This window comes from Cervus elaphus, chromosome X (assembly GCF_910594005.1).
Source record: "Cervus elaphus chromosome X, mCerEla1.1, whole genome shotgun sequence".
NCBI lineage: Eukaryota > Metazoa > Chordata > Mammalia > Artiodactyla > Cervidae > Cervus > Cervus elaphus.
Window position 1 is genome coordinate 34,222,895 of NC_057848.1, and position 26,491 is coordinate 34,249,385.

Consider the following 26,491-nt stretch of genomic DNA (forward strand, 5'->3'; position numbering starts at 1 on the left):
TCATCAAGAGGCTCTTTAGTTCTTCTTTACTTTCTGCCATAAGGGTGGTGTCATCTGCATATCTGAGGTTATTGATATTTCTCCCGGCAATCCTGATTCCAGCTTGTGCTTCCTCCAGCCCAGCGTTTCTCATGATGTATTCTGCATATAAGTTAAATAAGCAGGGTGACAGTATACAGCCTTGATGTACTCCTTTTCCTGTTTGGAACCAGTCTATTGTTCCATGTCTGCTTCTAACTGTTGCTTCCTGACCTGCATACAGGTTTCTCAAGAGGCAGGTGAGGTGGTCTGGTATTCCCATCTCTTTCAGAATTTTCCACAGTTTATTGTGATCCACACAGTCAAAGGCTTTGGCATAGTCAATAAAGCAGAAATAGATGTTTTTCTGGAGCTCTCTTGCTTTTTCGATGATCCAGTGAATGTTGGCAATTTGATCTCTGGTTGTGTCCAGGGACATGTTAAATGGTTCACAATAGGGCACATGGACTAAGTGAGTAGAAAATTAGAGACAAGAGAAATATTTTACGGAGGCAGCTTAGCATAGTAGATACAAATGCGGGCTTTGGGAAGTACCACACTTGCATTGTTAAAATCCTAAATTTCTGTAGCAGAGCATGAAATGGTGGCTAAGACCATGGGCTGTGGATCAAACAGATGTATTTTTTAGCTCAGCTGCTGACCCTCTGTAACCTTAGGCAAGCTACTTACCATTTCCCAGTTCCCATTTCCTCATTTGTGAAAGAAAGATAATAGAACTTACCTCATAGGGTTGTATAGGGTGAACATTAAGTGAGCTCATCCATTTACAGAGAGCAGGCAGAATGTAAGGCTCAATAAATAATACAGTCTTTTCTAGCAGCAGCAATAGAAGTTGAAGTAGATGTAAAAAATAGCCAACCTAAATGTGGATTAAACTCTTGACTATGATCTCATGAGCATCAGATTTTATACTTATGAAACCTCAGATGTGATTAATGCCCTATCCTTCTTGCTTTCTCACTTTTATTCCCATGAGGCTCTCCTTGAACCTCTTTGAACCCTCTAGTCCTCTTTCCATTTTCTCCCAGAGCAAGAGCTTCGTCCTAGCCCCACTGGCCTGCCCTTCTTTACTGCCTCTAATCTATTTCGATGCTGAAATCAGAGTAATTTATTTAAATTATAAGTCCTACCATATCACTGCTTTGGCAGCTGCTCATGATCATTGGTTGACATTGGCTCTGAGCAAGAAACATCAAAACGTGATGAAGATTGCTGATGCATAAACTGACTTGTCTTGAGAGGAAAAGGAAGAAATAGTGAATTGTTTGTTTCTTTTTGGACCCTTTAGGCTAGATGCCAGTGTTTCCATTTGAGTATTAAGTTCTTGGCCAGGTCAGGAAGAAACTGTTGACAAAGCATCTAATGTGATGCCAAGAACCCAGCAGTACACATTACACTGTAATTGCTGATGAGGCCCAACAGTTGAGCAATCTATTGGTTTAATATTCTTGAATCGTAGTTCACCAAACTCTCTGTGCTTCAGGTTTCTCATCTGTAGTGAGGAGGTTAACCTGGATGATCTCTATATTCCCTTGGGTCCTGATAAGGCATGATTTCTTTATACCATCTGAAGGACTAAGGTTTGGAATACACAAAATCCCCATCATAAACAAATGTTCTCCCTACAGCAATCTGGCTTCAGTATAACTGCAATAGGAGAATAAAAGGGATCAATGTAATTAAATGCCATAAAAATCAAACAGACGATGTTGACCATTTTAGCACCTCAGCCCCAATATACTAGAGGATTAGGGGTTTTAACTGCCACCTTTGTCACTTTGATTTCTGCCATTATTATCTCCTAAAGTGCTATGTGATACTGACTTATTTTTCTGTGAAAGTGATTAACAGATTTTATAAAGATACCCAATGAGATACTTCAACATACCACAGCTATTGCAAAGTTTGTCTTTTTGGAATTACTGTGGCATCTTGTTGACACAAAGACTGTTTCTTTGTGACTACACACTATTGTGCATCAGCTATTACAAGGAAAGTACTTCCCAACCTTACCAGCAAAGATTCCTTCAATTATTTGTCTTTATGAACTCCAGATTGTAAATAATAATAACTATTAAACTATATTTATTATAGCTTATTTCCCATACTTGGTGAAGCAAAAATAAAAACAAAAAACAAAAACATATAACTGCTACTTAGAGCGTTTGATCAGCATGAGACATGCAATCACAAGTTGATGTAATTCTCACTAAAAGGAAATGTATGTGATATTTTAATTAACTTCATCTTAGGTAAGTATCAAATTTCTCTTATGAATTTGAAACACCAAGATATCTTGGAAACTCCTAGATACTTAAAAAAATTTCTAGTGATCCACAGATTATAATTTGGAAACTTAATGGATATATTAGATAGCGATCAACCAAATAATGATTATCATTATTACTAATATTGTTATTTATTGGACAATTATTAATATTATATGCCAGAACTGGTTTTAAACAGTGTGCACATTTAATCTTCCTTTAATCCTGAGCCACAAAGAGGTTAAATGATTTACCTGGTATCACACAACTAGGAATTGTGTGGAGGATTTGAACCCCAGAAAGTTTGAGTTGATGGAGATGAGGCCTACTGTCCTTAACCCATCAGTGGACAGATATAGTGCTCTAGTAGGTGAATAAGAGAAAGAGAGATTCACATTTAACAGTTGAATATTAAGTTGCTGAAATATGGAAAGGCATCAGAACTGAAGGGTGGAGAAGTACTGGGAGTGCTGAAATGTAGCTGGAGACCAGGCATCAATCTTTACTCTGAAGATTAGTACCTGAGTTTGTGCATTTGTGTTGAGAATTCTACAAAGGTTGAATGTTGGGCCGATCAATAACTTATTGGTGAGAGCAATGAATTCTGAATGCCTAACAACATGTTGGTGTGGGCCTAGAGGGGTGAGAAGTTGGGTAGAGGAGGCTAACCCCATTTTAAGACTGGGAACAGAGTTGGAGGGAAGGAGAAAATGGCTGCCCCTGGACAGTGGCATATATGCAATAAGGTGGGGGAGGGGAAATGAGGGGAAAGTCTTGTCTTTGAGTTAATAACTCATGTCCTAGAGTTTTAGGGTCTTTAAACTTCTGTGGAGTAGGGATTTGTGGCAATACTATACCACAGAATGCCATAAAACCCTGGCTATTGGGCTTCCAGGGTTAGTACTCTTAACAATTTTAAGACAATGAAATGCTGAGGGAGATAGGGAAAGCAAAGGTCAAGGATTTGAAAGATAGAGCTCTGGGAGATGCTAATGACTAATCCCCCTTGTATTCTAAATCAATCGCAATTTTAGCTCCTAGGACAGTGGAAATGGACTTGGGGGTGGGGGCAGAGCAGTGAATAAGGGGAAGGCCACTTGGACAAGAATTTGGGGCCTCTCTCCCTAGCTTTCTTTTATTGGAGGATAATTGCTTTACAGTATTGTGTTGGTTCCTGCTATACATCAACATGAATCAGCCATAGGTATACATATGTCCCTTCCCTCCTGAGCCCCCCTCCCACCTCCCTCCCTATCCCACCCCTCTAGGTTGTCACAGAGCACTGGGTGTGTCACATAAACTCCCTTAGTTTAACTTGAGCAGTTTAACCCTCCCATTTATAGTTTAACCCTCCCATTTTATATTGAGGGTTTATCCATGAGGCTTCATTTGACAGACATTCCAAACTTAAAGAAAAAGGCAAAAACCACTTTCCTAAGGGAGAAAAAAACAGATGAGGGAGCTCTAAAAAGTGTTCAAATAGGTCGCCTTTGTCCTTTGTCCTTTCTGAATTTAGGGGCAGACACTAGCAAGGGTGCTTTGGCTGGGAGATTGGGAAGGTCTAAGTAATGACTCAGTGAATAAAACCAATAACAGCAATAGCAGCAATAAATGATAATAATAACAGCTACCATCCCCCACCTTTAGGAGTTTGGAATTAACATATACACAATACTGTATATAAAAACAGATAATCAACAAGGACCCAACTCAGGGAACTCTACTCAGTATTCTGTAACAACCTATATGGGAAAAGAATCTGAAAAAGAGTAGATATTTGTGTATGTATAACTGATTCACTTTGCTGTACACCTGAAACTAACACGACATTGTAAATCAACTATCCTCCAATGTAAAGTAGAAATAAAAGCATAGCAGTTACTGATTCAGTGTCACCTCTCATCTGGGCACAGAGCTGAATGTTTTTATAGATTGTGCCATTCTATTCTCTGCAGCGCTATGAGATAGATGCTCATTTTGCAGACGTCATCACTTTTTTGCCTCTGAAGGAGCTATGCAAGTTGCCTGAGGATATAGGAATAAACCAAGTAAAGGCATGTTTGAATCACTCTCACTCTGCAAATAGATTTAAGTAATTGCTCAGGGCTTATGCAGCTGAAATACACACCAGGTTGAGATGATCTAGTCCTTTGAACCCAGGCAATTCTGAGTTCAGAAGGACAAATCACAAACTGGCCCCTGAAAATTGGGAATGTCTGATAGCTTATTCCAAGAAAGAAGTGTTTTCCATAGATTTAAGTAGAAGAAATGTTTCCTTCACAGAAAGGAATGGTTTTATTGCAATTACATGTTTCCTTGAAAAGACTTTTATTAATTTGTTCATTGAACAAATACTTCTTGAGCGCCAACTATGTGCTCTGCACCCAGTGACTCAAACATGAAATTGAGACAGATTTAATAAAACCCTTGATCCTGAGGAATATCTGAAATAACCAAATTTAGGTAGAATCTATTAGTCAAGTGTGCTTTTTCAGTCTCATTCCAATGGCTATTTAAATATCCTCACCGAGTGAGGAGGGCAGTAGAGTCCTTGGATTCTAGATCATGGAATAAAAGAACCTTAGTAATGAGATGGCCCCTTTCCTGTATTTTATAGGTCAGGGAGTCAGATGGCCTTGGACTGTAAACTGTATAACCTTGGGCAGGTTACTTAACCTCTCCCAGCCTCAGGCTTTTCATCTGTAACATGGGGGTAAAAGCACTTGCCTTACAGAAACATGGTAAGGATTGCACAAGATAATTTATATCAAATTCTTAGTGTAGAACACAACATGCTCAATATATTATATATTATACGTTTACAATAACAATTGTGATCACCATTTTCTGAGTGAGAGGACTGAAACTCAGAAAGGGGAAATGACTAGCCTAAGATCATATAGTTTGTTAGGGCAGATAGTAAAACTCAGATCTCGGTTAGCAAATATTCCTTCTACTACACCACCTATTTTATTCCCTAGGAACAGGTAATGTTAACTTCTTATGCCTGTCAGAAATAGTTTGGCTGATCCACGGAGAGGAAGGGAGAGGAAAACAAGGAAATAGATAACATAAGGAAAGAATTCCTAGAGTCACAAACCAAAACAGCCAGGGAGATAACCAGAAAGCAGAGGAGAAACAGCAGTTACCAGAGAGTTTAAATCATAAAATTGCGGCATTATAGTACCTGCTTAATCATAGAATGGACCTCTATCCTCATTCCTTTATTCACCACAAACATGTCAATGAAATTGACTAAGCTTTTCTTTTTTCTTGGGGATGGCAGTAGGGAGGTGGTTCAGAATGCATGTGTGTTTCACAGAAAGTTCCCCTGCATACAGCTTTACTAGACAATTTCTATTTTCAAAGCAAGGGAACCCTATAACTGAAGTTATAATAGAAGCATAAGTACTACCAAGATTTAAGGAATGATAGACTTTAAAAGATAGTGGGCTGGAGTGAAACCTAAGAGTAGAAGCTATTGAGAAGTTTAACAAAAAGGTAAAAAGGCTTAAGAGTAAAGCCACGTTGTTATTCCTCCATATGTTGATAATATAGGTAATTACAGCGTTGGGAATGATTGATTTGTTAGATGAAGATATTCTTAAGAATTAGAAATATATGAAAAAGCCAGTCTGTCCATATGTTAAAAGCAAAGATTAATTTACAGTTGTCTAAGCAAAAGATGATATAATCTTTCCTAAAGTGTTTAATCAAGGACTGCAGTATTGGTTGTGCAACGTTCAAGGAGTATTAAAAATATTCCAGGAGTTTCCTAGAAGGAACAAGGCCATTTTGCTCAATTCATGACTGCCTAGTTCCATGGCACACATAACATCTGATTAGAGTTTCTGACCCACCAATAGAGATACATTGTGATAGTTTGGGAAGCAATTACTGTCCAAAATGGTTGTTCCTTTTGTACTTCATCCTTTAATCTGGAGTTTTCTGATTTCCCTCTCCTGAAAATAGTTACATATTATTCCAAATGAAATATACTGATAACACTTCAATTGCTTATTCATTTGATAACTTTTGCCTTCACAGGGCCTCAGGTACTGTTTATACAGCGCTGGACATTGCCACAGGACAAGAGGTAAGCATTAACATTCATTTCTGACTTTTACTTTCCTTTATTTGTATTGATCAGAATTCTTCTTTGATGGCATTTGTGCCTGACAAAATGGGTAGCACTGGGTTGACATAAGTTTCCTTCATTGATGTCCAAAGTATCTGCTGTGAGTGATGAATTCATGATTGACCAAAGAAAAGGAGCATGGGTTTGTGGCATTAAGAAAAATCCTAGTAAGATAAATAATTTGTATGTCTGACTCTGTTGCTGAAAAATATGGATGCTTGTGTTTAGTCTAATGATGGTAATTCATTCTTATCTTTTAATCATGATTCAGGTGGCCATAAAGCAGATGAACCTTCAACAGCAGCCCAAAAAGGAATTAATTATTAATGAAATTCTGGTCATGAGGGAAAATAAGAACCCCAATATTGTTAATTATTTAGATAGGTAAGTTTTTTTTCATCATTTACTTGTTTTCTTTATGGGATATAATTTTCATGGTCAATTATTTAGGATCTATTCATTTAGCATCCATTCTGCAAATATCTTTCAAATGCTACAAAACAGCATCAGCTCTATTGCTAAACTTGTACCCACTTATCTTTGTCCGCCCATTAAACATTTGAAGACACATTTTATGGTGTTGCTTCTAAACATGAGCAGTTTGTGTAATTTTCTTTTGAAGACTGTGGTTCTGTATTGCCAGGAAACAGACTATGGCATATAGTAGAGAGCTGTGGTGTTTTAAACATTTAATCAAGTGTTTGGAGCCAATGCAGTCTCTGGCTATCTAAGTAAAGAAGACAGACTACAATGGCCCTGCTTTAATGGGTGCTTTGTGATGAACTGACAGTGAGGTCTAGGGAATTGAGACTTTAATCTCAAACCTTTTTCCTAGACCAGGTAATTAATGTCTCTTTCATCAGTTATGTTAGCAGTGTGTTATTAATAGGTGTTTAAAAACAGCACTAACTCTTTACTTGTGATTTAATATCTGTCTCATTCAATTTCAATGTGTTTGTTTAGCACCACTGTGCTGTGTACTCTGGGTTGATACAAAGGAAATAAGACCAAGTCTACAACCTCAGTGAGCTTAAGATCTCGCTTTCTGTGTTTTATACCAGGTGGACCAGTGGTACAGAAAGGAGGCAGAAGAGGGGCCAAAACAAGTGTCATTTAGGGGCCAACTACAGCAGAGTCACTTTTCTCTGCTTTTGTAATTTTGTAAAAACTGCATTTGTAAAAAAATGCAGATTTCTAGGCCATTCTCCATAACTACTGAGGTATTTCATTTTTGTGAAATGAGAATTTTAATGAGAATTTTCCTTTTGAACAAGCTTTCTGAGTAAATCTTATGGGCACTGCAGCTTGAACACCACTGGATAGAAAGTCTTGCTTCATACTGACGTCAAGCTGGGAGCAGGATAGGATTGTTGGGATTGTTCCATTCATTGTAATGCCTCTCATACTGACGTCAAGCTGGGAGCAGGATAGGATTGTTGGGATTGTTCCAGTCATTGTAATGCCTCTCTCTTGCTAAACAGGGGGAAAGACAGACCTGATCATACTGTTAAAATGCCTTCAGATTATCCTAGGGGTTTGAATTTGCTCTGGTGACCTGCCTTCCCATACTTGATCTTGTGGGAGGTGCTTCTCAATACCTACTTAAAGATAATGGGCATGTGATAACCGACTTCTATCAGAACTGAGACTTCAGTGCAATAAATCCATTGCCAACTTGAATCTTTTTGATTCTCTTTTTAAAAATTTATTTACTTTAATCAAAGGATTAAAAATTACAATATTGTGGATTGTAAAGGATTGTAATCCAATAAAGGATTACAATATTATATTGGTTTCTCCCATACATCAACATGATTCTTTGATTCTCTTTGATTCACTGAATATCTGAAGATTTCAGTAATTAATTGAGTAGCATCAAAAATAATGCTGAGATGTGAGTACATTATCCTATAAAATTGTGTCATGGGGCAGTTCAGTCCAGGAGGTCAACACTATGGCTTGAATGATCCAAAAGGGCTATTCACCAATCCTGTTCATTGAAATTAGCTTTCTACAGTGGAATGACTGACAGTAGTCAGTCACCAAAGACTTCCTTGCTCTTTTCCTTCCTTCCATGGTGCACTTTCATCTCATGATCCTTTGATTTCCATGCATATTCTCTTCTAAGATAAAGGAAGTGTCTCATAAGCATAACTGATATTTTTCTCTTGTTATATAACATGACCAAATGCAGAGACTGACTGCACATTGCCTTCTTAATGGAAATATAGAAGGGTCTCCACTTCCTTAGGCCTGAGTCAATGTCTTTTTCCTCTCTTGTTGTAGCTACTTAGTGGGTGATGAACTGTGGGTAGTCATGGAATACTTGGCTGGTGGCTCTTTGACTGATGTGGTCACAGAGACCTGTATGGATGAAGGACAGATAGCAGCTGTCTGCAGAGAGGTAAGAAAATAGAACATTTTTGACTGATGAGAACACCCACATTGGCAGTTTTTTATCTTTGATTATTCAAACTGTTTATAACGTCAAAGTATCAATAGCGCATCTTTTATACTAAAAAACAATTGAAGATCCTAACAACAATTTAAATCCTAACCCTCTCTCCCCAGCTCCTTGTTTATTTTAGTTGCTTTGTAATGGATCTTTCTGAATTCTATTATACCATTCACGGGGTACCATATCTAAGCCTGCCTAATGGAGTCTTAGTGAATATGGAAGTCAGTAATGTTGACATGGAACTTCTTCCTGGTTGGGGGGAATTTTTATATGATAGTTATTTTGCCTTGTCTATGCAATATAAGCCATGTACATATACAGATCACATTATAACCCCATCATTTTCTGGAAGGTAGCTTACACGAGGTCCTCCCTCAGTCCAGAAAGTAGTTGCTTTCACAGTACAATCTTGAAACTCCCTCAGACCCCTCCAATGGGTCTGAGTGTCTGCCTGTTTTCTAATAACAGTGACATATCCCCAGTTTCAAACTAAACTTAGGATATTTTGTTATATTAATTTTCTCAATATTTAAAAAAAAACACTCCTCATTGGAGTCTTATCTTGAGCATTACCCTCTACCCTCTATTCATTGAAGTTTTCTATAGACACAAGTAGGAACTCTGACCCACTGAAACTTGAAAATCAGTGATAGTAAAACAAAGCCAAATAATGTCAGCTAGCCTTTCATTGTTTTTTAAGTTATTCACTTAAATTTCCTCCTTCTGCTGTCCTCTCATTCCCATTTCTTCCTCCCCAAATATGTACACATATCCACCAAATTCATATATTTTCTATTCATACAATAAATCAAACTTAAAATATTCAGGGGATTCTTCAGCCTTTAGCCTGTGGTTTCATCTTTTAGTATTACAACACAAAGCCATTTCCAAACTAGTACTTATAGTTACTTCAGAGCCTAGAAGTGGTTCCTGAACCTGGCTATCTGTCCATCAGAACTAGCTTGGGGCACTAGTTTTAAATGCAGATTCCTAGGTCCCACTCCAGACCTTCTAAATCTAATCATATCCCAGAAGCAGATGCTTACTATATCTGTAACAGATCAAGCCGAATCCATATTCTTCAGACAAGTAGGTCCAAGTATGATTATAGTAATTGGTTCATTCGACTGTATTAACAATGTAGTGCTACTTACCACACCGTCACTTTTTGTGGCCAAGTCTGATTCAGGAGCTTTCATATGTATAATGCTAAGTTGCATCACTGATGTAAATGGTAACATGATTTCAAAATGGCTTTGAAACATTTAATTTATTTCACCTGACAACTTAAGCTTGTACCCTTGCCCAAAATTTATCTAGAAATGAAACACATTTTTAAAAACATTTTGTGATATAACTAGAACTTTTTTCTTCCTGATACAATAGTGCCTCCAAGCTCTGGATTTCTTGCACTCAAACCAAGTGATCCACAGAGACATAAAGAGTGACAATATTCTCCTTGGGATGGATGGCTCTGTCAAATTGAGTAGGTATTATGGTTCAGATGGCATGTGAGAGAGTGTCAGGGGATTTATGCTTTTTTACTGTCTATCTTGAGAAGAAAAGGGCTCTTGAGAGTGAGGGTTTGAAGGCATTTAGAGGCCAGTTTGAGGTGAAGCATTTTTTTCACGTTGTATTCCTGTATTGTGACCAGATTTGGGGAGGGTTAATAGTTAAGAATATCTAGTGGTTTCTATCTGCTGGATGACAAATACCTAATCTGTAATATATAGTTATACTATAATAGTCAAAAATAATACTAAAACATAATAAAATCTTAAGATTAAAAATAAAAAAAATAAAAGAAAGATTCTATAAGTTAGAGGGAACAATATGGGGAGGGAACCAGGATTGAGGTCTAGTAAAAATGATATCACTCAGTTACTTCAGACTAGTTTAAAGTCTGGAGCAGCTGAGAGATCGGATAACAAAAGGATATGAGTGAGGCAGTTGCAGAAGCTCAGTGTCTAAAGGAAGGTACAACCGTATCTGAAAGTGACCTCTCGTAAAAGAAAAATAAGTTGAGCTGATTTTAACTGACTTTTGTTCTCTGCAGCTGATTTTGGGTTCTGTGCCCAGATCACCCCTGAGCAAAGTAAACGAAGCACGATGGTGGGAACTCCCTATTGGATGGCACCCGAGGTGGTGACTCGAAAAGCTTATGGTCCGAAAGTTGATATCTGGTCTCTGGGAATTATGGCAATTGAAATGGTAGAAGGCGAACCCCCTTACCTTAATGAAAATCCACTCAGGGTAAGTAAAAAGAAAACTCAAGTCCTTCATCCCCAGGGAAGGGGAAAAAGCCAAATGTCATTTCTTGTCTCCACTAAAAGTCACCAGAATGGGCTCTTTGATGGGACAAGTGACATAGAAGCTCCAAATTGTAATTTTCAAAATTACTGTGAGTTATTTATTTTCTGTTTCTCTTAAGATGTCTCAACAGTTTTTTCAAATGCTTTGATAACACTATTTCTAATGTCAGGGGTCTTTAAAATTCTGTAGCACAATTTTCTGCTGTCAAAAAAATATATAGCTTTTTTTAAAAGCAAGATGTGGGAAGAAAACAGTATTTTTATCACATGTCACAGTTAAATGATCTATATAGGAAACACTTACTTTTAGCAAAGTAAATAAATGCATTTCCAGAACAGCTGAAATTTTTTAAATTAGATTTTGTTTCATTATCAGTAATGATTTATTGAGCCACAGCAGCTTGGTGGATATTGAATAGAGCACAAGATAGACACAGTACCAGCCTGGCAAAATCACAAACTTAATTAGACTGTCAAGTTAAAAATGAATGGAAATTGTTTATGTTGGATAACTCAGTTTGCTACTGCAAAATCAGAGGTTAGATCCTTATGTGGTCTGGTTACTTCTATGAAGAGAAAAGCTCCATTTTGGAGCCTAACACCCATTCAGAGAAAGGCAAAGGAACATGAAAGAAATGCTTGCTCAGTGCAGAAGTGAGCCAGGAGCTGTTTTGTTGAATAAAGCCTAAAGGTAAGTCAGAAGCTGTGTTATATATATAAAGGGCATCACACTATTAAGAAAAGGAAACATGTACCAATTCAAATTCTAATCTCAAATCCTATGCAGAGTGCCAGTGCCAAAGACATCTTGCATATTGTTGGCTTCCTTACAACTAGGAGTCCAAAACTGAATTTTACCATTAGTATATAAAAATCATTGCCCTTAGTACATGGTTAAGCGTTCACACGTTCAGCTTATAAAATCCATATGTAAGCCAAATATATGTGGCTTTCGGTACATGTAAAGAAACTTACAGACTAATTATCTAGTTATTTTGAAATGGAGCAGTTTGTAATTGGGAGCTGCATTCCCTGTGTATGGAGAGGGGGACAGTGTCCCCTTTGCCCCTTCCTAATTCTTCTCTGCTAGTTGGCCTCTTGTCTTAGACCCGGCACTGATTAGAAAATAACAGATAGGAGTGAGTGCCCTAATGACTGCTATGGGCTATTGCTCTGGGCTCATGAAACAATCTGGAAGTGAGACATGCAGAGTGATTAGCTGCCTGCAGGGCTGAGTGGAAAAAGAAGGGGCATTTTCCCACTGTTTGTGGGTCAGTCCTCCAGGAACTTAATCAAACCCACCCCTGACCTATGGATAATTACATGGGCTTGTCCTTATTGTCTAACCACCTTTGCCCTTTAAGAAGTAGCAGTGAAAGAACACACCAGGCCTCTTGTTTCCATGGATTTCCTCCTCTAAGTCTTCAGAGTTTGGAGGCACTAAACTAAGATTATGGCTATTTTGCTTTCTGCCTTCTAATGAGTAATTTACAGCTTGCAAAATTTCAGGATTAAATAAATGGCTCTGTAAAGCAGTTGGCCTCAGTAATGTATTTATTACATTCTTCAGTTCCCCAAGTACAATTGATCGCTCTTCAGCAAGGCTGTTAATTGTTAGAAAAAAGGAAACAACTTGTAATCTTTATGGGCATCTTCTAGCCTGGGATTAGAGCTAATAATTAACAGCTTGTCTCTTAGGATCCGAAGCCTTGTATCTAAACAAGTACTTGTAGATTAACAAGCCACAGGTTCAGGAAGCCTACATTACAGCTATAACAAAAAGATCTGTCAGAAAGACCACCCTGTTGAATTCCACTGATAAGGATTTACTGTAACTATGCTCATTATTCTCCGTGTGTGATCAACCTCCTGTGACTCAATCAAGTCTGTATGGAGGCAGCCCTCTATTTGTTTGCCAGGGGCCACAAGGACTTTTTAAGTTTTGATTTTGAATATGTTGTCCTCCTGTTCTCTTAAATAAAATCCAGTATCCCTGGCTATATGCCCTTATTTGGGATTTGAAAAATATAGTCACTGAAATGCTGGAGAGGTTGGACAGAAAAACACATACCATGACCTTGGAAGCCTGTGTTTTCTTGAATTCTGGTGACCAGAGCATGTGTGGAGAAATAGAAAATGGCAGAGCTGGCTTAGTCCTTCTTTCTTTAACATCCTTCCAAGACTACCACCTGTATACCACTTTAGGCTTTGAAGATGAACAAAAGGAAGGAAGTGGAAGTGAGACAGAGTGGTAGAGTGAAGTCTAACATTTTAATATGAAAAGCATTTGGCCTATGGAGTCAGGCAGATTTGGGTAAGTCCTGGTTCCACAACCTGCCAGCTCTGTGACCTTCAGCAGGTGACCCAAAACCTCTATATGCCCTGTTTCCTGTGTGTAATTGGGGACAATATCTCTCTTGCAGAGTTAGTATGAAATCTAAATGAAATCATGCATGTGAACACCTAGCGCGGTGTCTAACTCATTGTAAGGAAAGGGAGAAAGAGATTTATATATCAATCGAAAAGTGAGAAAGGAAACAGAACAGATGCTTAGAATACTTTTTACCCATTCATGAAGGGAGATTGGATTCCCCACTCCCCCCAAGCACTTCCCTTCCACAGTAGCATCCTCCTGAAGAGTGGAAGGTCCCACACGGTTCAGTATAAATTACCATGAACGGGTTACACTGAGGAGCAGAAGTTACTGCTGGGACTATACATTCAAAGGCTGTTGGCATTTTGCTGTGGCTTGTGTGTGTGTGTGTCCCTGTTGTGTCAGTTGGAACTGAGCAAGCCCTCTTGGAATATTGCCTGTTAACATATCACTGATGCAAGGAATTAGCTACATTTCCTCCCTAGTTTTAAAGCAGTTGGGATTTTTTTTAAAGTAAATTGCTCTGTACTAATTGACCTAATTTGCTCATAAAAGGGCTTTTAAAGGTTAAAGAGTTGTTAACTGTACCAATGTTATAAGGTTGGTACTCTTTCAGAGACAGAGAGGAGACAAGTTCCTCACTGCCTGAAGTCTGTGCACTCAACGTAATTGGCCTTGAATGTGTTGTTCTGTGACCCACAGCCATTTTTGGTGCAGCCTCCAATAATAAAGTGCCTTGTTCTTTCTGTTCACCAAAGTGACTGAAGTCAAATTCGAACTTTCTCTGTGGATATGCAAATCAAATGTTGGTATACTGCTCCTCTCCCCAACTTGTGTGTTCATTTGAAGATATCTTTTTGTAAACCTATGATTATAATGACCTGATTCTAAATAAGGAGGCACAATCATTTCCATAAAACAAATCTTTGGTTTGTTGTTGTTGTTTTTTCCTCAGCACTAAGAGAGTGCCTCTATTAACTTGGCATTCCACATAATGGGGCTGTTCTTGTCAATGGGTTTGAGGGATTTTGGTGTTTGTGAAACGTTTCAGTGATATCCAGTGGAGGATCCTACTGGACCCTGTGGGTGGAACCCCTTTTCTGTGTAACTTTCCAGACCTTTATCCTACTTGAGATGAACTTTAGGTGTTCTCTTTCTACCCTTGCTTTAAGCAACTGTGAAGCCATATCAAACACTGGATCTTTGGAAGACAATGATCAGTATCAAAAAGAGATATCTGAAGGCTAAAAACAGTATTTAGGAGAGTATGGGATCCACCTATCTTATACCAGTGGTTCTCCTCCTTGATTGTACATCAGAATCCCTGTGAAGCTTCAAGAACCAGTGAGGTCAGGTTTTTACACCAAGGACTAGAGCAAATAGCAATACAAAGCTCTGTGTCTAGTCCCTTGTAGAACCCTGTCTAAACAGAAAAAACCATTCTTCATCAGCCCTCTTTGAGCCTGGTTGTTCAACCAGAAAAGAGCATGCTCTTATTCTGGGCACATTTCTCCTTTTCATCTAAAAAAGACATCATGAATTACTTTGTCAAAATCCTGGCACATTCTGGCATTCTTTGATTTACTGTTTCCAGCAATGCTATCAAAAAAGAAATGACATTAGTTCAGCATATACCTCCTTGCTATGCCAATTTCTTTTTCAGTTTTGCTTCTCCTATAAATGGAGTCCATCATTACCACCTGATAGCTGTTGTGTACATCACATGTTTTGGTGATAATAAAGCCATCAGTCTGACTGCTCATAATTAGGAGTGTATAACCTGTATGGTGAGAGAGAAGGGTGGGAAGAAGTATCAATCGAGACCTGTTGTCTACAGGTAGAGGCTCCCTACTCCCCCATCCCCACACTTGAAACACTGCACAAGTGTTAGTTTCTTCTTTTTTATTATAGAACTAGGGGAATTGTGGTTAGCTTATATGCCTAGAGAAGAGAATTAAGCAGAATAGAGTCTCTAGCACTAAAAAGCAGCAATTAAGGGCCAAAGTGCTTTGAGCTCCCTCCAACCACTGGAACCTGTGTTGTGGACTGGAATGTCTGGGTTTGATGGAATTAAAGTCAAATATAAACTTCCTGAGTGCCAGAGAAGCAAGCGTACTTTGCTAGCACTCTGTCAATATTGTTTTGAATGTATTTCAGGAAGAGCTGGGAGCATTCCCTTCTTTTTCCATAAGCCTCTATGGAACAGCAAGCTTTATTGATGGTTTGTTGACACTCCACCTACTTTGAGGGTAAACCTATGCCTAAAAGGAGGGGCGAGTTGGGATAACGGCAACTAAAATAATTATAGAACAGTAACAGAGTCTCTTTTTAATCAGAAAAATATTGCCTGTCAAAACATAGATAGCTCTTAAGACTCATTGGTTGTCAGGAATTTAACATAGGAAAATGGGACCTAGCCATAGGAAAGCTGCAAGTCTCATTTAGATTGTAATTCAGAAGCAGACAGTTCAAACCAGTGATTTATGATCCAGAAGACAGCCAAAGGAGAAACTGATTCCACAGCAAACAAAAGTCTGAGACTCTGACTAGGCAAAGATGAGGCAAAGAGAGATTACAAACGTGGTAACCAGGGACTTATTGTTGGCCAGGACTGATATTCCTTTATCATGTGAGTTGAAGAGTAAATTCTGTTCCCAGATTCCTTTATCATGTGAGTTGAAGAGTAAATTCTGTTCCCAGGTCTACCCATCAGGAGCCCCATGATCTTGCATAGATTACTTCTTGCTGGGCCTCATTTCTTTTTGCTTCAAACAAGTGGAATTTGACAAGATTACTGGTTACCCGTGAACTCTGTGAATTCCATGGACTCCTAGAATTCCATGGAGGTCCTTGGGGCCCAATGGGGAGGTCATGTGGTTCTCAAGTCCACCAAAATAGTTCCCTCATTAACTTGTTTTCTGTATCAGGCTTCCACATGAAATTTAGTTAAATAAAGGGGGAAACTCATGGGTCTCTGTCTCTGATTCTGTTTTCTTAGGCTGTAGATATGCTCCAGCCTCCCATGAGTGCCAGGAGGGCCCAGGTTTGAGTATGCACTGTCTGTAGGAGGGCTTCTAGAGTTGTGATCTTCAGACAGCTTGAGTGGAGGGACTTCCCTGGTGGTCCAGTGGTTAAGACTTCATGCTTCCAATGCAATGGGTGTGGGTTTGATCCTTGGCTGGGGAACTAAGATCCCACTTGATGAGTGGCACAGCCAAAAAGAAAGAAAGAAACAAAGAAAGCTGTTTGGAGACATCTCTCTCATTATCTCCCGACTAAGTCTGTATTCCACAGAGTGGAAAGAACCCCATTTCCCTACCAAGAAAGACACTCGATCGTGATGCAAATGAAACATGCTGCATGTGAGGCTGGGTAAGAAGCCAGGGAAGAGCACAACAGTGATAAAGCTGTTGCAGGGACCCATTTTCTACACTGGCTTGTACTGAGAAGATGTGCGTGTTATTGTGTACAGAGCTGTTCAGCTGATGAACTACATATAAAACAGAAGTTGCAGCCAGTTTACGTAAGCAGTAATGCATGTTTCACAGGTCATATCACAGTCCAGCTGGTTTTTGATTCTAACATGCTAATTTGGAAAAGCCCCAAAGAATCAGGGACTTAGTACCTTCCTGCTCCAGTGTTCTGAAATGAGACCGGAATAAACATATAATGGTAAACAGTACTTTGAAACTAGAAACTAGGTGTGGGTTGAAGAGAAAATGGGAGATGAGGAAGTCAACAGACCACATGTTAGATGATGTTTTGAGAAGTTTTATGGGAGAAGGACCAGAGAAATGGGGAGGTAGCAGAATGGATCCTAGGATCAGGTCCCCTTGACCTCCCTGAATTGTGGAGCCTTTATCTTCATTTCTCTTCCTCGTCACTCCACCAGCCACCTTCTCTCCCCATGGTCCTTTGGCCCTAGTCCTTGCCCTGTGTTCTGCTACCTCTGCTGCTTACAGCTTTTCTCCTCTACCTCCTGCCCCATTTTGCTTTCCTGCTTTTCTATCTCTATGCCTATCCCTCCTCTACTTCCAAACCCCTTGTGGTTCTCAAGCTTGGGTGCTTCCTGGGCTGCCCAGGGTGTCTCCCTGAGCACACATAGCCTGCTCCACATTTCTTGACAAACACTATTAATCCTGAGAGTTTAAAATGAGCATGTACATTGTTGGAGTCATCTGGTCTTTATTTTCTGGCAATAGCCAGTTTTTTTATGCTTGAAAGGAGCACTCTAAAGGTAGTTCAACACCTCTGTTGGTGGTACCTAATTACCTTTTACCATCAACCAATAAGGGAATAGATCTGTAATAGCTCAATTTTTAATGACTTTTTAAGGATTAAACAATAACAGCAGAGCCCCCCACCATGTATAATTTAGTGACAGATGAGACCTACTATACAAGACAAGTCAGGAACTAAATTAGAGCACAGTGCTTATTCAGTTATCACACTGAACTGTTGGGTTGAATAAGTCAAAATAGGGAATACAACATTAGTTATAACAACTTTTTTGTAGATTTGTCCACATTTACTCTCTTCTTAGAAATGTCAGGGCCTTTAATGAAATCCATAAACGCATCAGAGGCAGTAATACACTCTGGCCTTTAACCTCTGAAATCCCAGGTCAAAAGTAACCTCTAAGTCATAAGGTGTCAAGTCACTTGTTGCCAAATCTCTCCTATAAAACACTCAAAGGTAGTTGAAAGGAATCGGGACATAAGTAGGTTATAGGCAACAACCAGAAGACACGCTGCTTATAAACACTCAACATATATACAGATACTGGTGAATACAATAGGAAACCTAACTGGGCCTTTTGTCCCCATTTCCAAGTGTAATTGTAAAACGATTGACCTCAAAAGGGTCCATCCCCTTTGTTAAAGGTAGCGGTGGAGTTACAAATGCTCAGTGTGTCTCATCTCTCTTTTTTTTTTAGTTGAAGTTTCAATATCAGGCTCTCAGAAATTAATAGAATGAATGTACAGAGAAGTAGAAGAATATAGTAGACCCGAAAAGCACCATGAACCAATTTGACATAATTAAGATTTATACAATTTTCACACAACAGTAGGATACAAATTCTATTCAAGTTCCCATAGACTGTAAACTAGGAGATTCTGAAACATATCCAGGGATATAAGACCATGGCTTCTTAGATATAGCCCTCATTTAAAAATGGAAATTTAATTTGCAAATACATGAGAGTTTTTAAAGTATCTTTGATATTAATTTCTCATTTTGACATTATTTTCTCATTTAAATGCTTTCTTCTCTGCAGTCACCCTCCAGGATTTTTCAGTCTTCTAACTTTATTGAGGTTTTCAATAGTTAAGTCACAGAGCTCTCTTGGTAAATGTCACACTGCGTTTGAAAATATGTGGGTTATTTTCAAATCTTTTGATATTGGTCTCTAACATAATTCCACAGTAATAAGAGAACAGACTCTATATGATCTCAATACCTTTAGACCATGAAATTTCTGTACCTGGTCTTATATCAGTGTGTCCCATCTCTTGAAGAGTCCTTGTCTGCCTCTGCTTACGACAACCACTATCACAGCAGTTGGGAACTCTGTGAGGTGGTGCCGTGAAGTGGTCAGGCATATGGACTCTGGGCTCACACTTCCTGGATTCAGATACTGACTCCCTCATTGCTAATTGTGTAATGTTGGGCAAGTTATTATGTTAGCCCTACCACCCTCAGTTTCTTCATCTGTCAATTGGTCATAATCGAGTATAACTCAGGGGATTGTTGTATGAATCATGTGAGCTAATAGTAATCATTCAGTAAATGCTAACTAATAGTATTTCCCATGAAACAGGATTTATACAGATATTAAGATATAGATGAATAGCCCTCTTGGTCTTATTGTTACATGGTTTGTTAAATAGATTTTTATGGGCTAGTCTGGCAGCCTGTTCACTATGTATAACACCATTTCCACGGGAAAATGTATTTTGAGTTCCAAATATTCAACTTAGAAAGAAATGTTCCACCACTCTCCTCTTTGTAAAGGGAGTCTTTATATCAGTGTTGGGGCCTCTCAGGGTTACTAACTTATTTCCATGTGAGTCTCCTAAACTTTACAAACTGTCAGAATGAACTGAGTCACAAACTGAAGCTTTTTAATTAAATGGTTAGTCCAGTTGCAAAACTGCCTTAATGAAAATGTATTGGGTACCTATGGATTGTTTGGGGACTTCTTTGGAGAAATGTGGTAACTTCTAAGATGACTGCTTTGATCTTTTTTAACTGAGGAAATTGCCAATAAGGTAAATTGAATTATTCCTCCAGCTGGGTAAAGTCGTGCTGAGTACTTAGGTAAATTTAGTTGCACATCAGGATCCATAGAAAACTGCAACATTTGTTTGTTATTTAACAAGGGATGTAAACTTATTAAGAATTCCAGAACACCAGAAACTTCCAGGTAATATGTATATCACAATGAAGAAAGGCAATATTTTTTGACCAAAGGTTGTCTGTCTAATATTATAAATAAGGTCAGTAGGTCATGGGGGCTATGTTGTCTCACCTTAGGAGTGAAACAGACCTTGTTAAATGATGTAGCAGAAGAAAAATCAAGAGCTCTTTCTATGTTCAAGATCAGTCAGAGAAGACTAAGTTTCTGTGTTTCCAGTTCTAGAGAGAACTAATTGTCTTCACTTGCTCTCTGGGTTTGCCCACAACAGATTACCATGTTGTGGTGTTCTCCAGTTTTCCCTCCCTTTGATGGCGTCCCCTTACCTACATTGCTCATGGCACTCTCTTCCTTCTCTCACACTGAAGAGTTGGGTAGTCAGAAGTTCCCGCATTCCAGGCCTGTTCAACTCAGAAAGGGTGTCATTCTCTATGTATCTTCTTATATGTTCACTCATTCGCTTTAGCTTCTGAGCTTTAATACTTCGTATGGCAAAGTCTGTCATATTCCCATCTCAGTGAGATTTGTTTATACCTTTTGGTTTTCATTTCATTTAGCAACCAAAATATTTATTGATCACCTGTTTTGAGCCACTATCCACAAAATCCAGAGATGCTTGTGACACAATTCCTACCTTCACAGTCTGGGGAAACAGACCTGTGAACAAGTAACAGGTATTCACCCTTGAACATGAAAACAGATATATAAACAAAGGGGTATAGTAGCTCAAAGGAGGAGAGGGCTAACCCTATCTCCATGGTGACTGCCACCCCAGTGTGCTTGGCATTGAGAGACGTAGAACCTTCAGTAGTAAAACCCAGGACAGTCCCTGGAAAACTGAGGTGGTTGTTCACCATATCCATCTGGGAAAGACTGAGAAGACTTTACAAAGGAAGTTCCATTTGAAATAGAAATTAAAGGGCAAGTAGAAGTTCACCAGGCACTAAAGGGAAGAGCATTTGAGGCAGATATGAAAGGGCATTTCTTATTATAGGAATGAGGAACTAATTGGCATGAATAGCATGTGAGCTTTGTCTAATACGTGTATGTATGTGAAAGTGGGGGAAGCAGGGCTCTCAGATGAAAAGAGAGGAGAACTAGAAAGGGAGGCAGGGGCCAAATCATGGAGGACCGTCTATGCCATGCAAAGGAATCTTTACTATGTCCAGTGTTTTCAAACAGCTATAGTGACCCCTTGGTTCAAATTAAACCTTGCTTGGAAGCATAGTGAAAGTGAAAGCTTCTCAGTCCTGTCCAACTCTTTGCAACTCCATGACTATACAGTCCATGGAACTCTCCAGGCCAGAATACTGGAGTGGGTAGCTTTCCCTTCTCCAGGGAATCTTCCCAACCCAGGGATCGAACCCAGGTTTCCCGCATTGCAGGCAGATTCTTTACCAGCTGAGCCACAAGGGAAGCATAAATAGAGAATAAAATAAGTATTTCTCTGATTGAAACACATGTGGTATAGGGTCCTAGAATCTCTCCATCTATCTTCTTCCCCCACCCCTTTTACCACTTAGCTAGTCTTGAGGGGAATTTGGGGGAGTACAGTTTGAAAACCATGCCCATGGACCACATTGTTGTTGTTTAGTCACTAAGTCTTGTCTGACTCTTGTGACCCCATGGACTGTAGCCCTCCAGGCTCCTCTGTCCATGGGATTTCCCAGGCAAGAGGCAAGAATACTAGAGTGGATTGCCATTTCCTGACCCAGGGATTGAACCTGCATCTCCTTCATTGGCTGGCAGATTCTTTACCAGTGAGCCACCAGGGAAGCCCTCTGTGGGCCATAGAGAGCCAATAAAAATTGCTAAAGCAGAAAAATAGATGCCATGATGAGATTTTGGATAAGACAGATTGTTCAGGAGGATGGACTGAAGAACACAGAGGCTTAAGTACAAAAAAAACCTATTGGAGGCTATTGTAACAGTAGGGACAGAGGAAAGTGGATGGGTGTGAAAGACATTTCTAAAGGTTGCATGAATTGAAGCTACTAAAGTTGGGGGAGCGAAAATTTTCTAGATGAGGAAGAAGGAGAAGTCAGGTAGATTCTGGGTTTCTTACTCAAGAAGCAACCAACTACAAAGGAAATCTCTAATCTCTTTTTTTTATTGAGGCATAGTTGATGTACAATAAGAAGTTTCAGGATTACATCATAATGATTCACAATTTTTAACATTTGTATTCCATTTATAGTTTTTATGAAAGATTGGCTATATTCTCTGTGTGGTACAATATATCCTTGTTGCTTGTTTATTATTATACATAGTAGTTTGTACCTCTTAATTCCCTTCCCCTATCTAGCCCCTGCCCCTTCCCTTTCCCTACTGCTAATCACTAGTTTGTTCTCTGTATCTGTGAGTCTGTTTCTGTTTTGTTACATACACTCATTTGTTTTATTTCTGAGATTCCACATGTAAGTGATATCATACAGTATTTATCTTTTTCTGATTTGGTGAGTATTATGTTGAGTGAAATAGTGAAGTGAAAGTCGGTCAGTTGTGTCTGACTCTTTGCAACCCCATGGACTATACAGTCCATGGAATTCTCTAGGCCAGAATACTGGAGTGGGTAGCCTTTCCCTTCTCCAGGAGATCTTCACAGCCCAGGGATCAAACCCAGGTCTCCCACATTGCAGGCAGATTCTTTTACCAGCTGAGCCACAAGGGAAGCCCTTGTGAGTAAAATAAGTCTAGTCTAATTATTGAGCCAGGCTTCCCAGGTGGCTCAGGGGCAAAGAATCCACCTGCCCATCAGGAGACACGGGTTCGATCCCTGAGTCGGGAAGATCCCCTGGAGAAGGAAATGGCAACCCACTCCTGTATTCTTGCCGCTTGCCTGGGAAATCCCATGGATAGAGGAGACTGGTGGGCTATATAGTCCATGGGGTTGCAAAGAGACAGACAGGACTTAGTGACTAAACAACAGTAGTTTCTGAGCCAGCCCGTTTTCTTTTGAGCTTTCACTAACTTAGATAAAAACCAGAATGTGGTCACTTGTGCCTAGTTTGATTTTCTTCAATCTTTCTTCAGCTAAGATTTGACTTTGCTAGGAAAATCCTTTTTGCTCTGATCATTGTATTGCCCACAACTGGTTTTGTCTCTCATTAGCAGGGCAGTGAGTAGCAGTTTTCTTTTTAACAAAGATAGGGCCCAGTTTACACGCAAGTTCATTTTAAAGTTAATTATTTGGAACGCTGAGTGCATTTTCCCATAGAAGCGGCATTATGCCTAGTGAGTAAGTTCTCAGGCCAGTCCACAAAGGCCAGTTCCGCCGTAATATAACTGAAAGTGTGGATTTCTGCAATGGAAATTAGTTGGAAATATGTACTGTTACAATTAAAATGAAAACAATAGCTGAAAAAGAAATTGTCTGGGTTTTTGTTTCCCTCAAGGGGGGTGGTACTGCATGAAAAGCAGGTTTAATCCTAGGAGGACAAAGAGAAATAGCTGAGAACTTTTGTGTAAACTGAATGGCACAGCTTTTTAGATTTTATTTTTAAAATAGTATTTTGGAGGATTTTTTAAAATAAAGCAGTCACATTCATTGTAGAAAATTCGGAAAATTGAAAAAATGTTTTCAAAGATTACATCATTAATAATCCTGCCACCCAGGAGGAACCATTTTTCACATGTTGGAGTATTTCCTATCAATCTTTTTCTTAGTACATGAATTGAAGAGAGGTGAGAAAGACTTGAGTAGAGGTGTATATATATACTTGTGAGGAGCAGTATTATTTGGAGTAGAATGTATTGAGCTAAGAAAGATGAGACGAAAAGTGAGAAAATCAAACAGTATGGCATGTACACAGACTTAGGGAGAGTAGAAAGGGAGAAAAGAGATGTGTTTGTTTAGGATTGGGTTTGGCTACAGAACAGAAAAAAAGCAAGCAAAGGGTGCAGAGGTTGGCAGAAATTGTGCCCAGCTGAAATAAGAGTGTTTTAGGAGGAGGCAGCAAATGTCATTTGCAGTAACAATTTTCTTTTAATAACAGAACAAAGATGGCTTGTGAGGACAGGTGCTCTGAGCATTAATCATTAAACCCATTGCTTAATGGGGTGGAATAAACCAGTTCTCAAAGTGTGGTCCTAAAACCAGCAGTTTCAGCATCAACAGGATGCTTGTTAGAATGCTAATTCTCAGACCCCTCTCCAGATTGATCTGTTTTTAACAAGCCCCTCTAGGTGATTCCGATACATGCTATAGGTTGATAGCCACTGGATGAAATGGCCCTTCCTAACCCTTTCTAAAGTACATCTGTGGAGGTTTCTGGAATGGAGGAGAGATGTTCTCACCAGCTGATGAAAACAGGCCTGGGAAAAGACTTTGATAGAAATGTTTTTGATAATAATATTCAGAGCCATGGTGGGAAAAGGGGATGATAATTTGCTGCAAAGTCCAAGCCAGTTCAAGAGGGAGCGTGTCTTCATAATAGTTAGGAGTCTGGTTGCATAGGCAGGCATAACCCTGGTGGTGATACCTGCAGGAAAACTCCTGTGTATCCTTCAAGACCCTAATCAAATGTCAAGCTCCTCTGTGAAGTGTTCTCTGAGCTATGGTGTCAAATGGCTTCATCCTTGTATTGACTTGGCACTTGCAACGTTCCTCTGATTGGCTCTTGTCTCACTGTATGGTGGGTATATGTAAGTCTCTCTTCTTCACTAAACTGTATGACCTTTGAAAGTGGGACATTCCATTATTCATCTTTGAATCTCCAGTGTCTAATATGATTCCTGATATGTACTTAATACTCTAGAATAATTTGCTTAGAGGAGGCATGAGGAATGGCCAGCTTTTTATGGCTGTCAGGAGCTCAGAAGCCTTTGAAAGATGAGTTTACTTTTGTGAATTAACCATGGTCTTTAGTCCAGCTGTGTGCCTTGAAAGTTAGGGCCCTTGATTCTGTCAGCACACCATGAGTTGATCTCTCTCAGTGACCTCAACTAAGATCTCGGAGATATATTAGCAACTTAGTATTTTACAGTGGGCTTCCCTAGTAGCTCAGGCAGTAAAGAATCTGCCTGCAATGCTGGAGATGTGGGTTGGATCCCTAGGTTAGGAAGATTCCCCTGGAGAAGGAAATGGCAACCCACTCCAGTATTCTTGCCTGGAGAATTCCATGGACAGAGGAGAATGGCTGGCTACAGTCCATGGTGTCGCAAAGAGTCGGACATGACTGAATGACTCTCTCTCTCTCCAACACACACACACACAACTTACAGTAGGATACAGGATTACTAATGTCAGCTTTTCTTATATTTTCTATTATAGCTAGACTTTCATGGGAAACCTAATTAAAATCTATAGGGGTACATCTACTCCAGGGGATCTTCCTGGAGATAGAACTCAAGTCTCCTGTGTCTCCTGCATTGCAAGTAGATTCTTTACCCACCAAGCCATCTGGGAAGCCCCTGTTCATCCCTGGTCTACTCACAAATATTCTCCCATCAAGATAAACAGTTAGTAAATTACAATCACCTTTGCAACTGTGCCTTCCAGAGGTTATACTTATATCAATGTGTTCAGATGTGTGTGTGTATTTCCCTAACTCTGTGGTCACAGATTCCCAGGCAGTTCCTTGGTTTCATTTCCTAGGTGGTTAATGATAAATTCATTTTATATGGATTTTACTGGCTTCCCTGGTGGCTCAGATGGTAAAGAATCTACCTGCAATGCAGGAGACCCAGGTTTGATCCCTGGGTCAGGATGATCCCCTGGAGAAGGAAATGGCAACCCACTCCAATATTCTTGCCTGGAGAATCCCATGGACAGAGGAGCCTGATGGGCTACAGTCCATGGGGTGGCAAAAGAGTCAGACATGACTGAGAGATTAACATTTTCACTTTACTGGTTTAGCTCTCAGAGGACAGCCTTATAACCTTATTTCTAAACTATTGAGGGTAGGGCACCTCACTGTTCCTCAGTTACTGCCAAGAGTAATCATTTCTCAGTGTTACAGAAACTTTGCAGTGTATGCCAACGTCATTCTCTAAAATGGAGTTTTTAAGACCCAAGGTAAAAATCAGAAGAAACTGGATGTGTGTCTTCTGTGTCAACTCACGATCCTAATATGTATGTACTGAATAGATTTTTCTGATTTTTTTCTACAGGCATTATATCTGATAGCCACTAACGGAACTCCAGAGCTGCAGAATCCTGAGAGACTGTCTGCTGTATTCCGCGACTTTTTAAATCGCTGTCTTGAGATGGATGTGGATAGGCGAGGATCCGCCAAGGAGCTTTTGCAGGTGAAAATTAAATAGGACAGTTACAAACAGAGAGTCGTTATATTGAGCTTTTCCACCTCGATGTGTGACAGTCAGAGAACTCTGTTGAGAGATGCCTAGTTCGAGTTAGGCGCTAACCATTTGATTTGAGATCACAGGCACAGAAATATAGGCATGCATCTAACATGTAATGGATTGGCATGTGGCCTTTCTTCTGAGAAGTTGGCAGTTTAAACTAGAACTCTCTTTTGTTCTTC

General features: G+C 39.4%; 1 protein-coding gene across 10 annotated transcripts in view; it reads left to right on the plus strand.

Annotated features, from left to right (window-relative positions):
- Positions 1-26,491, plus strand: part of PAK3 (p21 (RAC1) activated kinase 3) — a 127,969-nt gene that overhangs the window by 91,390 nt on the left and 10,088 nt on the right. For all 10 annotated transcript variants that reach the window (XM_043895310.1, XM_043895301.1, XM_043895307.1 and 7 more), the window contains 6 exons: positions 6,354-6,402; positions 6,716-6,828; positions 8,731-8,848; positions 10,289-10,388; positions 10,959-11,155; positions 26,118-26,255. In XM_043895310.1, the coding sequence (XP_043751245.1) occupies positions 6,354-6,402; positions 6,716-6,828; positions 8,731-8,848; positions 10,289-10,388; positions 10,959-11,155; positions 26,118-26,255 (715 nt within the window). The remainder of the gene's footprint in view (positions 1-6,353; positions 6,403-6,715; positions 6,829-8,730; positions 8,849-10,288; positions 10,389-10,958; positions 11,156-26,117; positions 26,256-26,491) is intronic.